Genomic DNA, 22,207 nt, shown 5'->3' with positions numbered 1-22,207 from the left:
CCCTTTCTTTGTTGAACCCTCGGAATGAACGACATGACAACCAGCACTTACTTCCTGTGGCCACTGTCCTCCCAACTTCCTCCCCCTGCCTCACTGCCCGCTGACCCCGTCTCCCCTCCCTCCCTCCCTCCCTCACCCCCTCACCCACCCCCTGGCAGGATAGCGCGCATGATCCGCCAGGAGCGCGGCAACGCCCTGCTGGTGGGCGTGGGAGGCACGGGGAAGCAGTCCCTGACGCGGCTGGCGTCGCACATGTGCGGCTACCGCTGCTTCCAGATCGAGCTGAGCCGCGGCTACAACTACGACAGCTTCCACGACGACCTCCGTAAGCTCTACAAGATGGCCGGCGTGGAGGGCAAGGACATGGTGTTCCTCTTCACCGACACGCAGGTGTGTGTGTGCGTGTGTGTGTGTAATGCCCATGAAATCCCGGGACGAGAAGAACACCGTGTCAAATATGCACGTACAGCTGGAACTTGTGTGTGTGTGTTTCAGATCGTGGTAGAGGGCTTTCTGGAGGATGTAAACAACATCCTGAACTCGGGCGAGGTTCCCAACCTGTTTGAGAAGGATGAGCTGGAGTATGTTCTGGCTGCTACACGGCCCAAAGCCAAGGAGGCTGGAATTAACGATGGCAACAGGGATGAGGTACACACACACACACACACACAAAAGATGAACACATTGACACTACTGACACAGATACACATAGACACACAAATACACAGCATGCAATACATGCGAACCCTCCTTACGCCCAGTTAAAGTCTCACCAACACGATTTACACCCGCGTCAAACGTTTGTGTGTGTGTGTGCGTGGTCCAGGTGTTCCAGTTCTTCATCTCCCGGGTGCGTGAGAAGCTGCACATCGTGCTCTGCATGAGCCCTGTGGGCGACGCCTTCAGGTCCCGCTGCCGTCTGTTCCCCTCCCTGGTCAACTGCTGCACCATCGACTGGTTTGTCCAGGTCTGTGTGTGTGTGTGTGTGTGTGTGTGTGTGTGTGCCTCTGTCCCTGTCTGTTTACATCAGTCTCTAATGGTGTGAAGGGGTAGAGTGTGGAATTATTCATCAATCACAGTTATCGGAGTTTGTGTGTGTGTGTTTGGGAGAGAGATATCTTTCAGTCTATTTGCAGAGTGCCCCCTCCCTTTCAATCTATTCTATTTCCAGATATGAACGACGTCACAAAACAAACTAACTCCATCTAACTCTCACCATCCTTCTCACACTTTTTTTTTAACAAATTGAACAATAAAGTTGTGTCTCTCCCTTGTTTACCTACCTACAACCCTCTCCCTCCATTCCTCCTCTCCTCCCTCCCCGTCTTCTCTCGTCCTCCCCTTCTCCTCTCCTCTATTTTCCTTTCCCCTCCTCCTCTCCTCCCCACCCCTCTCCTCCCCACCCCTCCCCTCTCTTGCTCCTCCTCCCCTGCTCCTCCTCCACCCCTCTCCTCCCCACCCCTCCCCTCCCCTCTCCTCTCCTCCCCACCCCTCTCCTCCCCTGCTCCTCCTCCCCACCCCTCCCCTCTCCTCCCCTCCCCTCCCCTCCCCTCCCCTCCCCTCTCCTCTCCTCCCCACCCCTCTCCTCCCCTCCCCTCTCCTCCCCACCCCTCCCCTCCCCTCCCCTCTCCTCTCCTTCCCACCCCTCTCCTCCCCTCTCCTCCCCACCCCTCTCCTCCCCTTTCCTCCCCACCCCTCCCCTCTCCTCTCCTTCCCACCCCTCCCCTCTCCTCCCCTCCCCTCTCCTCCCCTCCCCACCCCACCCCTCCCCTCTCCTCCCCTCTCCTCCCCTCTCCTCTCCTCCCCCCAGTGGCCCCGCGAGGCTCTCCTCTCCGTCTCCCAGACCTTCTTCAGGAACGTGGAGTTCGGCAGTGAGGCCATGAAGCAGAGCTTCTCAGAGATGTGCGTGGAGATCCACGTGAGCGTCGCCGACATGGCCGAGCGCTTCTACTCTGAGCTGCGGCGCCGCTACTACACCACGCCCACCTCCTACCTGGAGCTCATCAACCTGTACCTCGCCATGCTGGGGGAGAAGAGGCTGCAGCTCATGGCTGTAAGGGGTCAAGATACACTGATCAGGGATCAATATGACGGATCAAACTATGGCTGGTGGCTGGGAGAGATCAATAGACACTGATTGGTGTGTGTAACCTGGGTCTGTGTGTGTGTGTGTAGGCCCGTGACAGAGTCAAGAACGGCCTGACCAAGCTGCTGGAGACCAACGTGCTGGTGGACAAGATGAAGGTGGACCTGTCTGCCCTGGAGCCCGTCCTCAAGCAGAAGTCCATCGACGTCAACGCCCTCATGAAGAAGCTGGCCGTCGACCAGGAGAGCGCTGACACGGTGCGTGTGTGTGACTGTGTGTGTGCGTGTTCACGTATGGGTTGTCACCCGGTCATACGATTAGGGAATGGGATTCAACTTGTGTACTGTCTGTATCTCTGTGTGTGTGTGTGTGTGTGTGTGTGTTCACCCGCGTTCTCAGGTGCGTAAAGTGGTGAAGGAGGACGAGGCCCTGGCCAAGGTGAAGGCCGAGGACACGCAGGCCATCGCGGACGACGCCCAGCGGGACTTGGACGAGGCTCTGCCGGCGCTGGACGGAGCCAACAAGGCCCTGGACGCCCTGGACAAGGCCGACATCTCCGAGATCAGGGTCTTCACCAAGCCCCCCGACATGGTCATGACCGTCATGGAGGCCGTCTGCATCCTGCTAGGCAGCAAGTCAGTTTCCCGGTCTGCCCAGCAAATGTTTCAAGTCGTGCGATAGGTCGTTTACAAATGTCCAATCGTCAATCGAGCTCCAAGTTATTTTTAAGGCCTTTTTTTTTTTTGCAATGTGATGAAAACAGCTGTAATGGAAATGTCACTCTACTTATCACCGGTGTTCATATCCCACACAATCTAGGCTATATCGATTTCCTGTTCTGTCAGGATTATTATCTAGTATATCAATGCTTGTCAAAGGCACTAAAGTATAATTCCAGGATGTTGACAGTCCTGGACTGTGGTCTTTTAGCTGTGTCGGATTGTAATCCTGTGTGTCAGACAGCTGTATGTCTCATGTTATCCTTCATGAACAGTAATCCCATGTGTTGGCTGTCACAATGTATGTCACAGTACACACAAGGACAGAGATGACCCAAGGGTGTGTAAGTGTGTGTGTGCATGTGGGATTTACACATACTGTCAGCATACTGCCAATGTGCTTGGCTCGGTTGTAGCTGGGATCTGATGTCAGGTTGTCACATGTGATGTCCCCTGATCGGATTGGTGCTTAGATAGATGGCTCCCCAGGACGCAAAGATCTCATTGGCCCATCTCATCTGACCCTTGCTGAATGTGTGTTGAAATTGGGACACAGTCATCGTTTTTGTTTTTGTGCTGATGCTACCTTTGGAGGGTCATCTATGGCAATATACAGTCCATGTATACACACACACACACCTCACCTCTGTCATGCCCCCCCTTCCCAGGCCAGACTGGCCCAGTGCCAAGCAGGTTCTGGGCGATTCCTACTTCCTCAAGCGTCTGATGGACTATGACAAGGACAACATCAAGCCACAGATCCTGCAGAAGCTGCATAAATACATCAACAATCCAGACTTCATCCCAGAAAAGGTCAGTGCTTACGACACACGCTCATGCTGGAATCCTTAAAGGCTAGCCAAGCTCAAACTTTGGAATCTTTCAAATCTCTTTCTCGCTCTCGCTCTCTCTCTCTCTCTCGGCAATTGGTCCTGACACCAGGTGGAGAAGGTATCCAAGGCCTGCAAGTCTATGTGTATGTGGGTCCGGGCAATGAACCTTTACTCAAGGGTCCTGAAGGAGGTTGGACCCAAGAGAGAGAAGCTGGCCGGAGCACAGGTCAGCTATCCCCCGCCCCCACACACACACACACACACACACAAAAACACACACATACATGTCTCTGGTCTGTCCCACTGTAACTTCTGTGTGTGTGTGTGTGTGTGTGTGTGCTGAATAGGCGGAACTGGACGCCACCATGTCCACTCTCAGGGCGAAGCAGGCACAGCTGCAGGAGGTGCAGAACCAGATCAAGATCCTGCAGGACCAGTTTGATAGCAGTGTGGCAGAGAAGGAGGGCCTGGGTGAGGATGCAGGGCCTGGGGAACAGGGGCTACTAGTGGGTACTAGTGGGTAGTAGTGGGTACTAGTGGGTAGTAGTAGGTAGAAGTGAGGACTAGTGGGTACTAGTGGGTACTAGTGGGTAGAAGTGGGGACTAGTGGGTACTAGTGGGTAGTAGTAGGTAGAAGTGAGGACTAGTGGGTACTAGTGGGTAGTAGTAGGTAGAAGTGAGGACTAGTGGGTACTAGTGGGTAGTAGTAGGTAGAAGTGAGGACTAGTGGGTACTAGTGGGTAGTAGTAGGTAGAAGTGGGGACTAGTGGGTACTAGTGGGTACTAGTGGGTAGTAGTAGGTAGAAGTGAGGACTAGTGGGTACTAGTGGGTAGTAGTAGGTAGAAGTGAGGACTAGTGGGTACTAGTGGGTAGTAGTAGGTAGAAGTGAGGACTAGTGGGTACTAGTGGGTAGTAGTAGGTAGAAGTGGGGACTAGTGGGTACTAGTGGGTACTAGTGGGTAGTAGTAGGTAGAAGTGGGGACTAGTGGGTGGGAGGCAGGGTCTAGGGTGGGTCCAACTATCTCCCCCCCGTTTCTCTCCGTAGCTAAGACCATGGCGCTGACGGAGGCTCGCCTGGGGAGGGCGGGGAAGCTGACGGCCGCCCTGGGCGACGAGCAGGTGCGCTGGCAGGAGAGCATCACCCTGTTCGAGCAGGAGATCAACAACGTGGTGGGCAACGTGTTCATCGCGGCCGCCTGCGTGGCCTACTACGGGGCCTTCACCTCGCACTACCGCCAGCTGGTACGCTCCACGCCGTGTGTCATGTCCTCGTCATGTCCCGCGCCACGTCTGGCCTGCTAGGAGGTCATAACGTCGCTCTGTGGGGCATCGGGGTTGTATTGGAGGATTGTATGAATTGTTATAGTTAATATTTTATATCAGGTGGAGGTTTGTCTTCTGGATAAAAGCCAAGAAAGTACACAATCCACCCAGCAGGTGCTAAACCAAGTGCACCTCAAGTACCGGAGGGAAAATGTAGTAGATGCTGTCTTTGAGGTGTACGCTTGATTTCGCTACCCAGTGGTGCCTGCGTGTCCCCAAGCATCGCAGGTTACAGGCTGGCACTCCCACCCACCTGACCCTGAGTTACCCAGACAGAGCTAGACCTGGCCCTAGACAGCACACCTACACTGGCACGCCAAACACATATCTCCCCTCTGGAGGCCGTCTCAGATCCATAGAGATGATGTATGACTGTCAATGCTGCCACAGCTGCCCTAATGGCAGATGGATACACACTCAAATGGGTTTGGAAAGTCCATCCATCTCCAATGACCCGGTGGGCTCCGAAATTGGGGTTTGTGTGAATTCTGTCCACTGCTGTTAGAGTTGTGTGATTAGTGAATGCGAGTTTGTGTGTTGTGCGAATACTGTCGAAATTTTATTGTAGCATCATACTTAAGAAATTGACATTTTGCATTGTGATATGGTTTTTTTAGGGGTCATCGCACCTGTTAGCTGACATGTGGTTCCTTTGCAATGTGGCTAGTAAACACACACTGTTCCTTGTCACCAAAATACTGCATAACTTCTGTACTTTGGAAACTTTGGATAAAAGTGTCAGCTAAATGAAGAAAATTACAATGTGTGTGTGTGTGTGTGTACAACTTGCATACTATGTGTGTGTGTGTGTACAACTTGCATACTATGTGTGTGTGTGTGTACAACTTGCATACTATGTGTGTGTGTGTGTACAACTTGCATACTATGTGTGTGTGTGTGTACAACTTGCATACTATGTGTGTGTGTGTGTACAACTTGCATACTATGTGTGTGTGTGTGTACAACTTGCATACTATGTGTGTGTGTGTGTACAACTTGCATACTATGTGTGTGTGTGTGTACAACTTGCATACTATGTGTGTGTGTGTGCCCGTGCAGCTGATCGAGCAGTGGATGGCTCGCTGCCTGGAGCTGGGCATCCCCATCAGCGCCAGCTTCAGCCTCATCAACATCCTGGGCGACGCCTACGAGATCCGCCAGTGGAACACCGACGGGCTGCCCCGCGACACCGTCTCCACGGAGAACGGCATCCTGGTGACCCGCGGCCGGCGCTGGCCCCTCATGATCGACCCGCAGGATCAGGTGACCCGGAAGGAGACCAGCGTCCGCAGACATTTGGATTTCGCAATTTTGTGTTGATCCAATGCTGGCTTTCTATCTAGCTCATATGCTTCTTGCTATGGCTTCAATCGCATATCCACTTTATTTATTGTTTCCCTTACCTGTGTAACCTGTGTTTTGTGCTGCCTACTGTGTGTGTCTGTAAGTCTTCCTCTTCTAACTGTGACTATGGCTTTGACTCTGGCAGTCTGACTCAGCAGTGTATGAGTGTGTGTTCTCAGAGTGACTCGGACTCTCTGTGGTAGAACAGGACAGACTTTCTTCTTTTTGTTTTTTTTCTTCCTTCAGCTTGGTGTTATTATCACACACACAAGACACGCTCTCTCTCTCACACACACACACACACACAAACAAGCTGTCAGCCACCTACACTCAACACACACTGACACATCGCCCCGGCATCTTTCGCACACGCACACAGACACACACACAGATGCACGCACGCACGCACACAGACACACACACACATACGCACACACGCAGAGACACACACACACAGACATACACACGCACAGAGACACGCACACAGACACACACACACCAAGCCCCAGCCGAGGCCCCCGCTGTCAGGACCCTCTCTGTGGCGTGGCGTGGCGCTTTGCTCCCGTCTGCTGACAAGTCCCATTTTCCCTCCTGTCATCTCTGCCCTCCTCTCTTCCTCCCTCTCCTCCTCTCCATCCCTCCTGTCTTCCGAGAGCCGCTGCCCCAGAGAGAGGTCTGTACCTGGAGTGGTTTCAACAGCGAGCAGACCCCTTCTCTGACGGAGATAGGGAGAGGCAGGGCTGGCTGGCTGGCAGGCAGGGCTGGCTGGCAGGCAGGCAGGGCCAGGCAGCGCTAGGGAACGGGTCTAGCGCTAGGGTCTCTTTGCTGTCAACACACACACAAACGCATAATGCATTCACACTCACCAACACACACACACATAGACAGACTCCAATACTTCTGTGACGGCTGAAGAGTTTCACATTATAACAATGTCTTCTTCAGTTTGCACTAATGACCTCGATGTGACCATTAATCACACTTAAAATAGGTGCAGTAGTTAAACTGTCATTGACTGGCTGAATAGCAAAGGTGACTTCTTGGGTATCCAATAAAAATATGTCTCCTCCCTCCAGGCCAATCGCTGGATCCGCTCCAAAGAGACCAAGAATGGACTGAAGGTGATCAAGCTGACGGACTCGGGCTTCCTGCGGACACTGGAGAACGCCATACGTATGGGCATGCCCGTGCTGCTGGAGGAGGTCAGCGTCTGACGCCATTTTGTGTCAAGAGTCACTGCACTGCACATGGATCAGCCATTTTGGGGTCTTGAGTTCTTGCCCCCTCTGCCCTCCCTTTTGTGTCCTGAGCCAGTAGGGTGGACCATGCTGCCTCTGACCTCCATGTTGTGTGTTATTGGGGTGTGGTCAGCTGAAGGAGACAGTGGACCATGCTGCCTCTGACCTCCATGTTGTGTGTTATTGGGGTGTGGTCAGCTGAAGGAGACAGTGGACCCAGCCCTGGAGCCCATCCTGCTGAAGCAGACGTTCGTGTCGGGCGGGCGCACCCTCATCCGCCTGGGAGACTCCGACATCGACTACGACAAGAAGTTCAGGTTCTACATGACCACCAAGATGTCCAACCCCCACTACCTTCCTGAGGTCAGTCACCTGACACGTGACAGGTCAACCACAACACACTTTCTTGAATTCCTATTATGAAGTGTTATTTACTTGTATTAGTCATGGCCATTTCAAAACGAATGGGCCTAGATACATGTTGCTGTTTTCTTTTGACTCAGCATCATTTCTGTAGAGCCGTTCACAACACAAACACCCTGCACTGTTTGTTTGGCATAATTATCCCCTGGCTCTTTTGTTTGTCCTCTCCAAAATGGCCAAATTGAAAGGCAGTCTTTAAATAGGAAAAGGATTAATCCGATAATTATAGTTTGTTGTGTGAAAAAGGCACCTGTTTGAGAACAGCAGAATATCACCCAGGAAACTCCCTTTCTGCTTTCCCTCCAAGCCCACCACACACACACACACACAAACAAACCCACACACACACCCTCCATGACATCTGTCATCAGCACTATATAAACTGAGTAGCGAAGAAAACTGGCATGGGCAACAGGATGATGGACGGGTGTGAAGCGATGCCCACATGCCACCGTGCCAGCAGCGCCAGGCCCCCGTGGATCTCCCCGCCTAGGGGGGGCATCTGTGCCATGAGAAACACCCAACCCAGCCAGCTCTCAGGGCCCCTGTGCCAGCTCCTTGTGCCAGCCCCAAGCCGCAGTCAAACAGAATGAATACGTGGAGACGTCTCTGTCATGTCTCTTTACGCTCAGGTTTCCTCCACAGACATGGACAGGAAGTGTACATGCCTTCTGGAAACGTGTGCTCGTTTGGAAATGTTGAAGGACAGATGTCAAAGTAGAGGCCCCGGTTGGATAGGATGCATTAGAAAGGAGGAAGAGTGAGGTTGGAGGTTAGGTAAACCGATCCCGTTACCAGTCTGGGTTTTATTGTGGCTTTCAGGTGTGTATCAAGGTGACCATCATCAACTTTACTGTGACCAAATCTGGGCTGGAAGACCAGATTCTCAGGTATGCAGTTTCGACATACTTGAAACCACAGTTGAAACCGTGGTTGTGCAATGTGGCAAAGATGTAGTCTGATCTTGAGTGTGGTGGACGTCATCTCTTCATCTCTCTCTTATATATATATTCTTTTTTTAAATTATAAATCCCCTTAGTTAGACTTTGTAACTTTAGTATAGTTAGACCACGTATTTAAGTTTTAAGATTCCTAAATGTTTAATGTATGCACCATCCTGCCAAAGTAAATTCCTTTCATGGCGTTTAAAACCCTTTCTGATTCTGATTTCTGATTCAGATTCTCAAGCTCAGTTCTTCCTAATGAGTCCTTGATTTCAAAAAACGTTGTGCATCCCGATGAATGTATGGCTCTGACCGTTTCTTCCCGCTGGCTTGGCGTTGCCGGGCGCTCCCCTCCCCCTCCAGTGACGTGGTGCGTCTGGAACGGCCAGACCTGGAGGAACAGAGGAACCAGCTGATCGTGCGCATCAACGCCGACCGCAACCAGCTGAAGGCCATCGAGGACCGCATCCTCAAGCTGCTGTTCCACTCCAAGGGCAACATCCTGGACAACCAGGAACTGGTGCAGACCCTCCAGGAGTCCAAGGTCAGGGGTCAGGGGTCATGCCAGTGTTGTTCTCCTGTTCAGTTTCATTTAAGGATAGTAGGCTATCATTGTTTTGGTATGTCTCTCTTTACCTTCCTCTCCTCTCTGTCTCCCTGTTTTAACGGCATGTTTTTCTGGTGAGGATGTACCCAACAACAAAATAAAAAATGAGTGAAATGGAATGGAACTCCTCCCCCAGGTGACGTCAGAGGCCATCAAGCAGCGCCTGGAGGAGGCGGAGGCCACGGAGCTGATGATCAACGCCGCCAGGGAGCGCTACCGCCCCGTGGCCACGCGCGGCTCAGTCATGTACTTTGTCATCGCCAGCCTCTCTGAGATCGACCCCATGTACCAGTTCTCCCTCAAGTACTTCAAACAGGTGAGGACGGAAGGCTGGCCCAACCAGCGCTCAGTCCTGTTCCCTCTGAACGAGGGGAACACGCCAGTTGTCTCGAGAGCACATCCTCCTCCTCTCTTCCTCCTGCCCTTCCTTTCCTTTCTTCCTTGCTCTGTCTCTCTCTCTGTCTCTCTCTGTCTCTCTCTTTGTCTGTCTCTATCTCTCTGTCTCTCACCCACCGACCCCTTCCACCACCTTCCTTCCACCAACCCCAACTCCTCCAACTCTCTCTTACCTTCTCCCCTTCGCGCCCCAACTCCACTCCTTCTCCAGCGCTGTGACGGGTAAACCCCTTCTTCTCTGTGTGTGTGTGTGTGTGTGTCCCAGCTGTTCAACAGCACCATCGAGGGCTCTGCTCTGAGCAGCGTGCTGGAGGAGCGCCTGCAGACCCTGCTGGATCAGACCCTGCTCTCTTCCTACACCAACGTGTCCCGCGGCCTGTTCGAGCAGCACAAGACCATCTACAGCTTCATGCTCTGCGTGGACATCATGAGGCAGCGCGGGGACGTCTCCGACGCCGAGTGGCAGCACTTCCTGAGAGGGGCGCCGCCCATCGATAAGGTCGGTCGGGATTGGTTGGCGGGGCGAGAGCCGGCTGTGAGGCTGGGATGTCACGGAGGTGGGTGGTTACAAGGCATGGGCGGGTCAGTGTTTCGTCCCCGAACCAATCGCTGAGATGGAGGTAGTGCAGTTTCACCGCTGACGAGGCTTGAGGCTGTACACATGTCACAGCTGCACCGATTAGAAATACGGTCTCGGAGGCTTTCAGTATTCAGATTTCATGACCATCTATATTCTTGAACTGTCACACTCGGAAATTGCTTCCTCATTTCAGATTGGCTTCCGGCCACACAATACACCACATAACAATTCCCCCCTTGAGTGTCTCTCCGTGAAACCATATTCCCCCCCCCCTTTGAGGAATGGCAGCTTCGTCATTGAGTGTCTGCATATTGCTTGTCAACTTCTTTGACGCCTGGCTGCTTTTGAGAAACACCTCTAAGAGAATAAGAGAGAGAGAGAATAAGAGAAAGAAAGAATATGAGGGAATGAGAGAGAGGGGGAGAAATGGAAAACATCCATTAGAGAGAAACAGAATAAGAGAGAGAGAATAAGAGAGAGAGAGAGAGAATGAGAAAGACAGAAAAATAAGAGAGAGAGGGGGGGAGAAATAGAAGACATTTATTATACAAGCCCCTGGCGCTACGGCCGGCATGCTAATCACTTTTTTTTTGACTCCTTTACAATCACTTCCGATAAGAACATCCTGTTCTTCCCTGAATCAGATACGAGTCACATCCACAGACATGATGCAGCCGCTTTCTAATAACTACCTCCAGCCTTACGCTCCAGATCGGGGGGGGATCGTTCCTTCTAGGAACGTCTGGTGACACGATATCCTGGAATATTTACTAAGGCTATTTACCTTTCCCATGTAGTTCAGTTTTGTCTATAAAAAAAAATGTTGTCTGTTAAAAGTCGGGCTGTTTATTTTCCATTGTATCCATCACGGGATCACTTAGCCGGTGAACAGGATCCCAAAGCTCTTAATGCTCTTCCATAAAGCATTTGTTTGTGTGGAAGAGACACGGGGGAGATGAATGATGAGTGAAGCCTCCACGGAGCGTTCATCTGTGGTGGCTTTTATTCATACCACGTCCTCTCCTCCCACTCTCCCACCCCTCTTTTCTCATCCCTGATCCATTCTTCACCTCCATTTCTCTCTCGACTCCTCCATCACTCCATACCTCCCCCTACCCGCACTCCCCTACTTGTCCGTTCTCTCATCTGAGGAATCTGTGTCATGTTTTCCCGCCTTTTCTCTCTTTTTTTTCTTTACGTGCTCCATCACTGTTTGTCCTTGTTGTTGTTTCTCCACCCCTCTCCATCCCTCCATATATCGTGTCTCTCCATCCTTCTGTCCCCCTCCATGCCCCCCATTCCCCCATCTCTCCCTCTCCTCTTCCCTCCAACACTTTCTTCACCTCCATCCATCCCTCCTCCCTTACCTCCCCCCTCCCTCCTTCGCGGCCTCCCCCTTCCCTGCTCACGCCCCCCCATCACCTGTTCCTCTCCACCCCCTCCTGTCTCCAGCCAAGCCCAGCCAAGCCCAGCGTACCCTGGCTGTCTGACTTCACCTGGCAGGCCTGCTGTGAGCTGGAGGACACACTGCCAGTGTTCAGGGGAATCACCCAAGAGATCACTGCCACCCCCATCCACATCCAACTAGGTTGGGAAACACACACACACACCAACGTGTCGATATGTAGATCTAGCATCCAATGGCATTCTGCTTAAACAATGTAGATCAACGCCGTAATCATAATTTATATTGGGGGGGACCCCAATATGCAAATCTGGTCAAAATGTCCCCCCCAATATATTGATATACAAATATAAATGTGCTACGCTACGACAGGCAACCACACAAGCTGTCCGAAATTATCATTAAAAATGTAATTCGTCCCCCCCAATGTTGACTCCATGGCTACGGCCTTGATGTAGATACTGTATGCAGTGCATGGTTAACATCCAACTGACTCGAGGTGCATTTACAAAGACTAAGGTATGGTGACGCGCGGGCAAGACTACACAAAAGCTTGTTGGTTGCTTACCCCCCCCGCCCCCCTGTCCCCTTCCAGGGTGCCTGGACGCCCAGATCAACCCAGAGAGCTGGGAGGGCTACGTGGCAGACCTGCCCCCCCTGGGTCCTGAGCCCCCTGAGGGCCAGGAGCAGGCCGGGGAGGTCCGAGGCCACTGGAACGAGAGGCTGGGGGCCTTCCAGAAGCTGGTCCTCATTAAGAGCTTCATGGAGGAGAAGGTAGGAGATGGTGGCCCTGCTGATGTGTGGATGTGACTGTGTGTGTGTGTGTGTGTGTGTGTGTGTGTGTGTGTGTGTGTGTGTGTGTGTGTGTGTGTGGTATATGCCATGTGTTACGCTATGCTAATCTCCATTGAAACGCCACAGGTGGTGTTTGCGGTGACAGAGTTTGTGATCGTCAGCCTGGGGAAGCAGTTTGTGGAGAACCCCCCCGTGGACCTGGCCACCCTGTACAACGACATGTCCCCCTCCACCCCTCTGGTCTTCATCCTCAGCACGGGCTCCGACCCCATGGGCGCCTTCCAGCGCTTTGCCAAGGAGAGGGGCTGCCTGGACAGGTAGAAAGAGGAGAAAGAGAGGAGAGAGGGGAGGGAAGGAGGGAGGGCGGGAGATAGGGAGGAGGGAGATAATGGGAGGGAGCAGGATGTTGGAGGTAGGAGTGAGAGAGAGGGAGATGGGACAGGGGAGGGAGACAGGGAGGAGGAGGGTGTTGGAGGTAGGAGGAGGAGCCAGGGGGATAGGCAACTCCTTGGATGTCTTGTGCTCCAGTGCCAAGGCCTGACCCCCCCCCCCTCTCCCTCCTCGCTCCCCCAGGATTGAGTCCATATATCTGGGTCGGGGCCAGGGGCTGTCCCTTCTCTTTCCCTCCACTATTCCACAGGTTTGAGCCGATATCTCTAGACCAGTGCCAGGGTCTGACCCACCTCTCTCCCCCCAGGGTTGAGTCCATATCTCTGGGTCAGGGCCAAGGCCCCATAGCGGAGAAGATGATCCGGGAGGCTCTGAAAACTGGCAACTGGATATTCCTCCAGAACTGCCATCTGGCTGTCTCCTGGATGTTGGCCATGGAGGAACTCATCAAGACCTTCACCGAACCTGGTACACACACACACAGACACACACACACTCTTTATTTACAAAGCCATTCAGGATCACTATTGTCAGCCATGAGTCTTGTTTCAACCGTGAATAGACAATACTTTTTCCTTCATGGACTGTGTCAGGTGTGTGTGTTTCTGTGTATGTAGATATGGGTCAGGTGTGTGTGTTTCTCTGTGTGTAGAAATGTGTCAGGTGTGTGTCTGTGTGTGTAGACATGTGTCAGGTGTGTGTGTGTGTTTCTGTGTACGTAGATATGTGTCAGGTGTGTGTGTTTCTGTGTGAGGGCAGGTTAGGTAAGACCACAGTTAGATCAGTTAAGTAAGGTCACTGTGTGTTTGTGTGTTTGCGTGTGGTTGCACAGGTGTGGTCTCTGTTTGGCAGTTGAATCAGAGGTAACTTGGAGGATGTGTGCCAATTAGCATTTGGGCAGGGCTTAACAGTGTGTGTGTGTGTGTGTGTGTGTGTGTGTGTCCCTCACAGACACGTCCATCCACGATGACTTCCGCTTGTTCCTCAGCTCCATGCCCACCAAAGTGTTCCCTGTCACCGTGCTCCAGAACTCTGTCAAGGTAACACACACACACTCACACTGCATGACACATGCAGCATCTTTACAGTCCACCTCTCTCAGCTAGAGCTGTCGCTGGACTCTCAGGGCCTCATGTACGTACATTTGCAAACGTAGCGTTATTAGCGCCATGGCCAACACGCAGAAAGTGCACGCTGTGATGGTTCAGTTTGCGTTGTTAAACGTGCAATTGAATGGGCCTCCTTTTCTCTTTCTATCATGGATCAGCCACCAGTCAAAACAGTGATGACTGTTTGAAGTGATCCTGATGCCAATATTTGTAATGTAGCAGGAGTTTAACAACTGCTGGAATGGAATGTGAACGCTGAGTCGGAGATTCGATGTCATCTTTGATTTCTTCCAGTAACTGTAATATTGCACGGCTGCTTAATCTGTAACGCGTAATGATTTTGTGTTCACTTTCAACGCAAAATAGAGGTGCGCTTTCACAGGCGGTTTTTGTACATACCACGGAATACATAGGTAGGCGCACTTTACACATCCCCTCCCATCTCTTTATGGGAAAATCCCACTTTCCCCTTGACCCTCCCGTGAATGCATATGCATGACATGGCAAAGCGCAATTTGCCATTTTCAGTTCCCGCGACAGGCACTCTGCGCTTTTCAGTGTGGCATGTTTGTACATACCTCGCCATGCTTTTACACGCACGATGCGAAACAAATACGCCTGAAGTATGTGCAAAAGCGTTAGTACATGAGGCCCTCAGAGTCTTGTGGGACACAGTCTCATGTATCTTATAAGTCAAACAGGCCATGCAAAGTCATCCCTGCACACACACACACGTCCTGTCTGTTCAATATTTGATGTCTGTGGACAACATGTACCATGCACTGCTTGTGGCAGTCTGATGGCGAAGAGACGGGGGGACGTGTGTGTGTGTGTGTGTGTGTGTGTGCACGCACCATTAATATTTAAACATAATGCGTCTGTGCAGTTCCTAGGCAAGATAATACATCACTAAAGAAGAATGCTTTCTTTTCCTCTCCATCTGTTTAAAGATGAGCACTTTTTAATATTTGCCTAATGTCTGTGTGTAATGGTCGGCTGCCCATAGGCTTTTGGAATGCTTTAACATCGTTACTCATCAAAAAGTTGTTTATATGCGTCTTGTGAAATGTAATAGGTTTGGGTTCATGTTTTTCCCTGTAAAGTGTAAATAGTCCAGCTTCTGCCTCACTTCCAGTTCATTACAGTTCGCTTTGCTGGCATGAATGCCTAAATTGTGTGATGCTCTCTCTCCCTCTCTCTCTCTCCCTCTCTCTCTCTCCCTCTCTCTCCTCCCTCCCTCCCTCCTGCCAGGTGACCAACGAGCCTCCCAAAGGTCTCCGTGCCAACGTGCGGCGAGCCTTCACAGAGATTACCAGCAGCTTCTTTGAGGAGCACATCCTGGGGCGCAGGTGGAGGAAGATCATCTTCGGAGTCTGCTTCTTCCACGCCATCATCCAGGTCACACACACACAAGCACGCACACACACACACAAGCACACACATACGAACACACACAGCTACTGCACATCACCAGCTGGAGTGACACATCAAACACACGCATCCAGGGATGCGCACACAGACTTTCCTGCACACACAAGCACACTTGTCACTCTTCAGACATACACATGTACAAAACATCAAGTACATTTTCAAAAGCCAAAACACACATGGAATATAACACGTTCTGTGTGTGTGTGTGTGTGTGTGTGTGTGTGTGTGTGTGCGCGTGTGTGTGCGTGTGTGTGTGTGTGTGCGCTACAGGAGAGAAAGAAGTTTGGCCCACTGGGCTGGAACATCCGCTATGATTTCACAGACAGCGACAGAGAGTGTGGCCTGCTCAACCTCAACCTGTACTGCCAGACAGGCAGTATCCCATGGGACGCTCTCGTCTACATCACTGGTACGGGTGTGTGTGTGTGTGTTTTACTGCAGGATGGAAGAACGTACTATACACTATGCTCATGTGTGTGTATGTGTTATTGAGTACATGTAACACATTTTCAAATGCTTTGGAGTGTGTGTGCTTCTATGTGTATCCTCTCGTGTGTGTGTGTGTGTGTGTGTGTGTGTGTGTGTGTGTGTGTGCGTGTGTGTGTGTGTGTGTGTGTGTGTGTGTGTGTGTGTGAGAGTCGGGTAACCGTAGAGGTGATTAAAATTCCTGCAGCACACAAAATTCCTCACAAAAAATTCTTCAAACTTAATTCCACCACAATCAGCAATCCTACTTCTTTTGAAAGGATACGTCAGCTTCATCTGCGCTTTTCGCCCTTTTTCAATTACTCCTTCAAATGACTGCATTTCAATTTCATTCCTTTGAAACTCACACTTTTTCGCAAATTGATAGTCTGCTGTTGTTTATCATGCGCAAGGATGTTTGTTTAATTCCTAATTTTCCGTCTGTATTTATGTTGGAAGAGGCTTTTTGAAGAGCTCAATTTGGACTCAAACCGAGCGTGATATTGGTTCTCTTCATGTGGGAACCGTACCCCTCTCTCTCTCCCTCTATCTCTCTCTTTCCATCCCTCCCTTTCTCATGCTCCCTCTCTCTCTGAAGGATCGCCCAATGGGAAGGCCTGAATAGTGTTAAAAATCCCTTCCCTCTTTGCCTCCATCCCACCCTCCCCCCACCCTCCACCCCTCCCCTCCACCCACACCCTCACCTCCACCCAGGTGAGATCACGTACGGGGGCAGGGTGACGGACGCCTGGGACCAGCGCTGTCTCCGCACCATCCTCAAAGGCTTCTTCTCCCCCGACACTCTGGAGGAGGGCTACACGTACTCTACATCAGGTGTGTGTGCGTGTGTGTGTGAGGGGGCTGAACACTACGCATTTGATCTGATATGCTGACGTGTGTGTGTGAGTTGGGGGGGGGGGGGTTCCACAGGTATACTTTCTGACCAATAAATGTGTGTGTGTCCCAGGTATCTACTATGCTCCCGAGGCAGACAGCCTGAGTGACTACAGACAGTTCATCGAGAGCCTGCCCATCATTGACGACCCGGAGATATTCGGCATGCATGAGAACGCCAACCTGGCCTTCCAGGTCAGTCCTGTACTTTAGCTTTAGCTCAGTGGGCTAACTCTGTCTTTGTTGCTGGGGTAGTGTGGTAGACATATTTGCTGGTAATGAAAAAGATTGGGTGGCATGTTTGGCAACCAGACTACAAGACTGTATCATTTATTTTAAAAATCTGCCTTGAATTCTGTAGCCTGGAAATGGCCTCTCAAAAAATAGAAATGGTGTGTGTGTGTGTCCAGCGCCAAGAGACCATGACTCTGATCAACACCATCCTGGAGGTGCAGCCTCGCTCCTCCGCCAGGGGCGGAGCCAAAAGTAATGACGAGATTGTCCATGAGCTGGCAGACTCCATACTGGCCAAGATACCAGGTGAGAAAGACACACGCACACCATTTATAAACACATACGGACACCACACACCAAAACATCTCAAACTTGCACACTGTAATATTCTGTTTATTTGTGTGTGTGTGTGTGTGTGTCTGTGTGTGTGTGTGTGTGTCTGTGTAGAGCATCTGGACATGGAGGAGGCTACAGAGGTCCTATTTGTCCGGGACGCCAAAGGGCGTCTCAATTCCCTCACCACGGTCCTGGGCCAGGAAGTAGACCGCTTCAATAACCTGCTGAGGGTGCTCAGGGTGAGTCGTGAGTCGGCAGGTCAGAGCTGGTCTCCATATTGGGCCAGGAAATATGCCCAACCACCTTACCCAATGTGCTGTATGAAATCCTCCTCATACGCATATCTTTGACAAATCTGATACCTCCCCTTCTCGCCTCACCTCTCCCCCCCCCCCTCCCCACATCTTCACATCTTCCCTTCCCCCTCTCTCTCCCTCACTCTATGCCTCCTTCTCTCCATCCCTCCCTCTCTCTCTATCTCAGGTGTCTCTGTCCACGCTCCAGAAGGCCATAGCAGGTTTGGTGGTGATGTCAGAGGAGATGGAGAGAATCTACAACAGCTTCCTCAACAACCAGGTGCCTAACCACTGGGCCAGCTCCGCCTACCCCTCACTCAAACCCCTGGGCTCCTGGGTGAGAGACCTGGCTCTCAGGACCTCCTTCATACAGGTGAGATACACACACACATACACACTGCTGCGAGCACACATGAACTCATGCACATTTCGACATCCATCCGGCAGAAAGCACACCTCCATAATATTTCAACACAAAGGCTATCTGTGTAGGCCAGACCAAAAACGCACAAACACTTTTGGTTTGATGTGAGGGGCGAAATCATTAGCTCAGATGTGAAGAAGCTTTTAACGCATGGTGAGTTCATGATGTAGCCTCGGGGCGCCCTCGCCCACCCCTCATACACACACACACACATAATCATGATGGAGGGTAGTGATTGGATGGTGTAATCAGATTTATGTTTAAGGATCAACAACAGAGAAACAAATGCAGACAGCTGCTACCTCTCTAGATCTCCCCCAGATCTCTTTCTCCTCCTCTCACGCTCTCTTTCTCCTTCTCCTAATCTCCATTTCAAGAACTACTCTATCTCTTCTTTCTCTGTCTTCCCATTGTCTCTCTCTCCCTCTCTCTCTCTCTCTCTCTCTCTGTCTCTCTCTCTGTGCACTCGCTCTGTTGCCCCAGCCTGAAAGTGCTGTTCCATGCCACTGGTCTGAGCATGTTAGGCAATCCCCACATTTTCCTCACACCCACGTATAAATGGTTTGTAATGTACTAATGTGATGATCAGAATGCATATGTTAAATGTAGTCAAATATAAATCTCACTGTTTACTGTCCTTATATTTCAATCTCTTCATTTATAGCCACTGTGAGATGAAAGAGTATGACAAATGACCATGTAGACATATCATACCTTTCTTGATCACCATCACCACGTCTTTCTACAGAGTTGGATCACACTAGGTCCGCCCAGATCCTTTTGGATCTCTGGACTCTTCTTTCCTCAAGGATTCCTGACTGGTACACTCTCTATATGATAGAACTGTATACCCTTGTCTGAATCAAATCAAGGATTCTATATGGCATGCTCTGTTGGCAATCTTGCCTTATGTATTGTTTCTGTATACTCCAAAAAATTCAGATTCACAAGTTGTGAAAACTTTACACGTGATTACTTGGTATGGACATTGAGTATGTTGGACCACTAGATAAATATGCCCATGCTTTTCCACCTCCCGGCCTGCAGGGGCACTGCAGAACCATGCCAGGAGCTACAACCTCCCCATCGACGAGCTCAACTTCCGCTTCAACCCGGTGCCCATCTACCGTGACCAGAACGCCGTCAGCGAGGCCATGAGGACCCTCGCACCCGGGGCCGAGTTAGACATGGACGCCGAGGTAACTTACACTTCCGTCAACCCATCACAATTGTCAAGTTCCCAATTCCTTCGTCGTCCTGACAACCGCTACCCCGCCACTCTCCATCACCATAGTTGCCCGTGCCGAAGGATGGCGTGCTGGTGCACGGCATGTTCATGGACGCCAGCCGCTGGGACGACGTCAACATGTTGATTGAGGACGCCCTGCCGCGGGTCATGAATGCCACGCTGCCCGTCTTTCACTTTGAACCGCAGCAGAACTACGTCCCTGAGCCTGACCTCTACCACGCTCCACTGTACAAGACCTCAGCCAGGGCCGGCACTCTGTCCACTACAGGTAGAGTACGCACTACTAAGTATGCACTAGGTAGTACCCTAGCACAGTGGTCTTCAACCCTGGTCCTCAGGGCCTACTGTCCTGCGCCAACACACATGATTCCAATGAATGGTTGTCATTGGGCTTCTCCTGAACAAGATAATGACCCATTCGTTGGAATCAGGTGTGTTGGAAGAGGGAAACGTAAAACATGCAGGACAGGGCGTCCCTGAGGACCAGGGTTGAAGACCACTGCTGTAGTGCACACTCTAGTACTCAGCCAGCGCTCCTCACCCGTCCTATCATGTGCTGTCTTCCTGCCAGGTCACTCCACCAACTTCGTGGTGACCGTGATGCTGCCGTCCAATCGGCCGAGCGACTACTGGATCTCTAAGGCCTCAGCCCTGCTGTGCCAGCTCAATGAGTGACCCGTCTCCACGTCGAATACACACACACACACAGACAGACAAAGCACCCATTGTAAACAGACTGTCTGTCTCTCTCCACAATCCCCCAGCCCCACAGCAGTGATATATTATGCACTCTCTTGCTACTAACGTCCCCCTTAAACGTTATTTATATGGAGCTCACTAATGGGATTTTGTGTTTTTCCAACTTAATAAATGCAGTAGTATATGATCCCTGCTCTTGTGTGTGTGTTGCAGGTACAGTACTGTATACATAATAAATGATGTGTTCTAGGGGAACGTACTATGTCACAATCTAGTACAGAATGAGTTTGCAAAAACCTAGCCGCCAGAGCATAAACAGTCAACCTCCTTCGCAACAAACAAGCGGGTTATCCTTCAGCATTTCCCAGTGCCGCTTAAAAAGTCACGTCTTTTTAAAGTGAACAGTACAGACTTTGTATTCCATTCTTCCACAGTGTAAACATCATATCTTCAGAAGAGGGCCTTTCTGACGGCCAGTAACTAAACCAACATCTGCCATGTTACAAGGTCTCGCCATGCTTTGTAACCTGAGAAAGAAGCGAAAACAGAGAAAGAGGGAGAAAGGGATGGAAGACGGTGTGGGGAATATAAATAGCCCTTAACGTAACGGCGGGATGTCTCGAGGAGGGATGTGGAGAGACGGAAGGAGGAGATCATCCGACTATGAAACGTTTTCCGTTGGAGCCCACACATCATTGGTCACTGTGTCACTTAGACCAAGCAGAGGGAGCACATCAAACATGCCTACAGGCGCGCCACTCCCACGGAGAGAACACACCAGAGAAACACACACACACACACCGTTCCAGTGGTGTCGGGTGCAGCCAGATGATGAGCGGAGGGAACCCCCCCCAGCTGAATGGAGAGTGACTGACTCACAGATAGAGGACAGGCATTCAGACAGTCTATTCTGGCATGAGGAACTTGAGCCTATTACAGAGTGGGGTTTACACACATCAATCTATTGGAAAGCTGTTAATTGATTGGATTGTCCAACCCTGGAAGTCCATTTGAGAGGGCTTTAAAGACAGGAGCCTCAGTTGGACGCCTACCCACTACGCTACACATTCACTCAATGGTTTGTCAGTCCTGAGGGCCAAAACACAAACCAAGCCTCAGAAATGATTTGGTTCTTAGATGTAGACCAACTCAGCAGAGGTAAAGTGGAGGTGCAGGGATGGTGCTTAGCAAACATAAATGCTATGAACACCTTAATTGAATCCAGCACAGTGCAAGTTGTGAAGTGCAGTACAAGTGGATTCATACCAGCAACCACTGTGTGTGAGAGAGACCTAAAGCAACCGCCAGTAAATACATGTAGAACTTCCAGCTGCTGTTACAAGATTCAGACCTCATAATCTTCTTCCCCTTATCAAATGCAGTTACCTGTTATTCCAAGGTTTTGCTGACATGCTAAGCTGGGTTAAAAAATGCTCTCTATCTTGAAGTTCTCTATCTGTGTCCTCATCGTAATGGAAAGTGAAAGTGGCTGTTAGATTTGAATTTACTAGACGCTCTTATCCAGAGCGACTTACAGTAAGTACAGGGACATTTCCCAGAGGCAAGTAGGGTGAAGTGCCTTGCCCAAGGACACGTCATTTTTTCCGTACGGGAATCGAACCGGCAACCTTCTGATTGGTAGCCCGATTCCCTAACCGCTCAGCCATCTGACCCCCATAGATCAGAGCAGAGTGACTATTGAGTGTCACTGCCATGGGTGGTGGAGCTTTCACTTTCCAGCTCCTATTCATACAATTGAAATTGCAGCAATGATTGCATGAATTCTTATAATCGAAGCCTGTTGCATCATGGTAGTTGTAGTGATTAAAAGGATGGCTTAAGGCTGCCCCTTGGTGGTGTCAAGTGACACAAAACATTTAATATAAAGTAGTTTTGAGTTAAATTGTGAACACATTCTGCCAGTTCTAACTCAAAATAAGTCTTACTTTAGCAAGATACTTTAGATCTCTGACAAAAAAAAATCAC

The 22,207-nt window shown here is 50.8% G+C and overlaps 1 protein-coding gene across 1 annotated transcript in view; it reads left to right on the top strand.

Annotated features, from left to right (window-relative positions):
- Nucleotides 1-20,389, top strand: part of dnah6 (dynein, axonemal, heavy chain 6) — a 42,771-nt gene extending 22,382 nt beyond the window's left edge. Inside the window, exons 49-81 of the mRNA XM_062478194.1 lie at nt 159-390; nt 496-648; nt 827-967; nt 1,811-2,053; nt 2,176-2,343; nt 2,486-2,721; nt 3,474-3,618; nt 3,748-3,864; nt 3,986-4,109; nt 4,685-4,881; nt 6,022-6,225; nt 7,383-7,508; nt 7,743-7,907; nt 8,790-8,857; nt 9,275-9,455; nt 9,655-9,834; nt 10,180-10,413; nt 11,947-12,082; nt 12,495-12,673; nt 12,821-13,011; nt 13,392-13,552; nt 14,036-14,124; nt 15,445-15,591; nt 15,895-16,033; nt 16,804-16,923; nt 17,057-17,178; nt 17,394-17,523; nt 17,665-17,792; nt 18,037-18,222; nt 19,022-19,094; nt 19,321-19,472; nt 19,568-19,790; nt 20,094-20,389. Of these exons, the coding sequence (XP_062334178.1) occupies nt 159-390; nt 496-648; nt 827-967; nt 1,811-2,053; nt 2,176-2,343; nt 2,486-2,721; nt 3,474-3,618; nt 3,748-3,864; nt 3,986-4,109; nt 4,685-4,881; nt 6,022-6,225; nt 7,383-7,508; nt 7,743-7,907; nt 8,790-8,857; nt 9,275-9,455; nt 9,655-9,834; nt 10,180-10,413; nt 11,947-12,082; nt 12,495-12,673; nt 12,821-13,011; nt 13,392-13,552; nt 14,036-14,124; nt 15,445-15,591; nt 15,895-16,033; nt 16,804-16,923; nt 17,057-17,178; nt 17,394-17,523; nt 17,665-17,792; nt 18,037-18,222; nt 19,022-19,094; nt 19,321-19,472; nt 19,568-19,790; nt 20,094-20,197 (5,194 nt within the window). The 3' untranslated portion in view covers nt 20,198-20,389. The remainder of the gene's footprint in view (nt 1-158; nt 391-495; nt 649-826; nt 968-1,810; nt 2,054-2,175; nt 2,344-2,485; nt 2,722-3,473; nt 3,619-3,747; nt 3,865-3,985; nt 4,110-4,684; nt 4,882-6,021; nt 6,226-7,382; nt 7,509-7,742; nt 7,908-8,789; nt 8,858-9,274; nt 9,456-9,654; nt 9,835-10,179; nt 10,414-11,946; nt 12,083-12,494; nt 12,674-12,820; nt 13,012-13,391; nt 13,553-14,035; nt 14,125-15,444; nt 15,592-15,894; nt 16,034-16,803; nt 16,924-17,056; nt 17,179-17,393; nt 17,524-17,664; nt 17,793-18,036; nt 18,223-19,021; nt 19,095-19,320; nt 19,473-19,567; nt 19,791-20,093) is intronic.
- The last annotated feature ends 1,818 nt before the right edge of the window (nt 20,390-22,207 follow it).

Source organism: Osmerus eperlanus, chromosome 14 (genome assembly GCF_963692335.1).
Source record: "Osmerus eperlanus chromosome 14, fOsmEpe2.1, whole genome shotgun sequence".
Lineage (NCBI taxonomy): Eukaryota > Metazoa > Chordata > Actinopteri > Osmeriformes > Osmeridae > Osmerus > Osmerus eperlanus.
The sequence above is the reverse complement of the archived record's forward strand: the minus strand, read 5'-3'. Positions and strand labels throughout refer to the sequence as shown.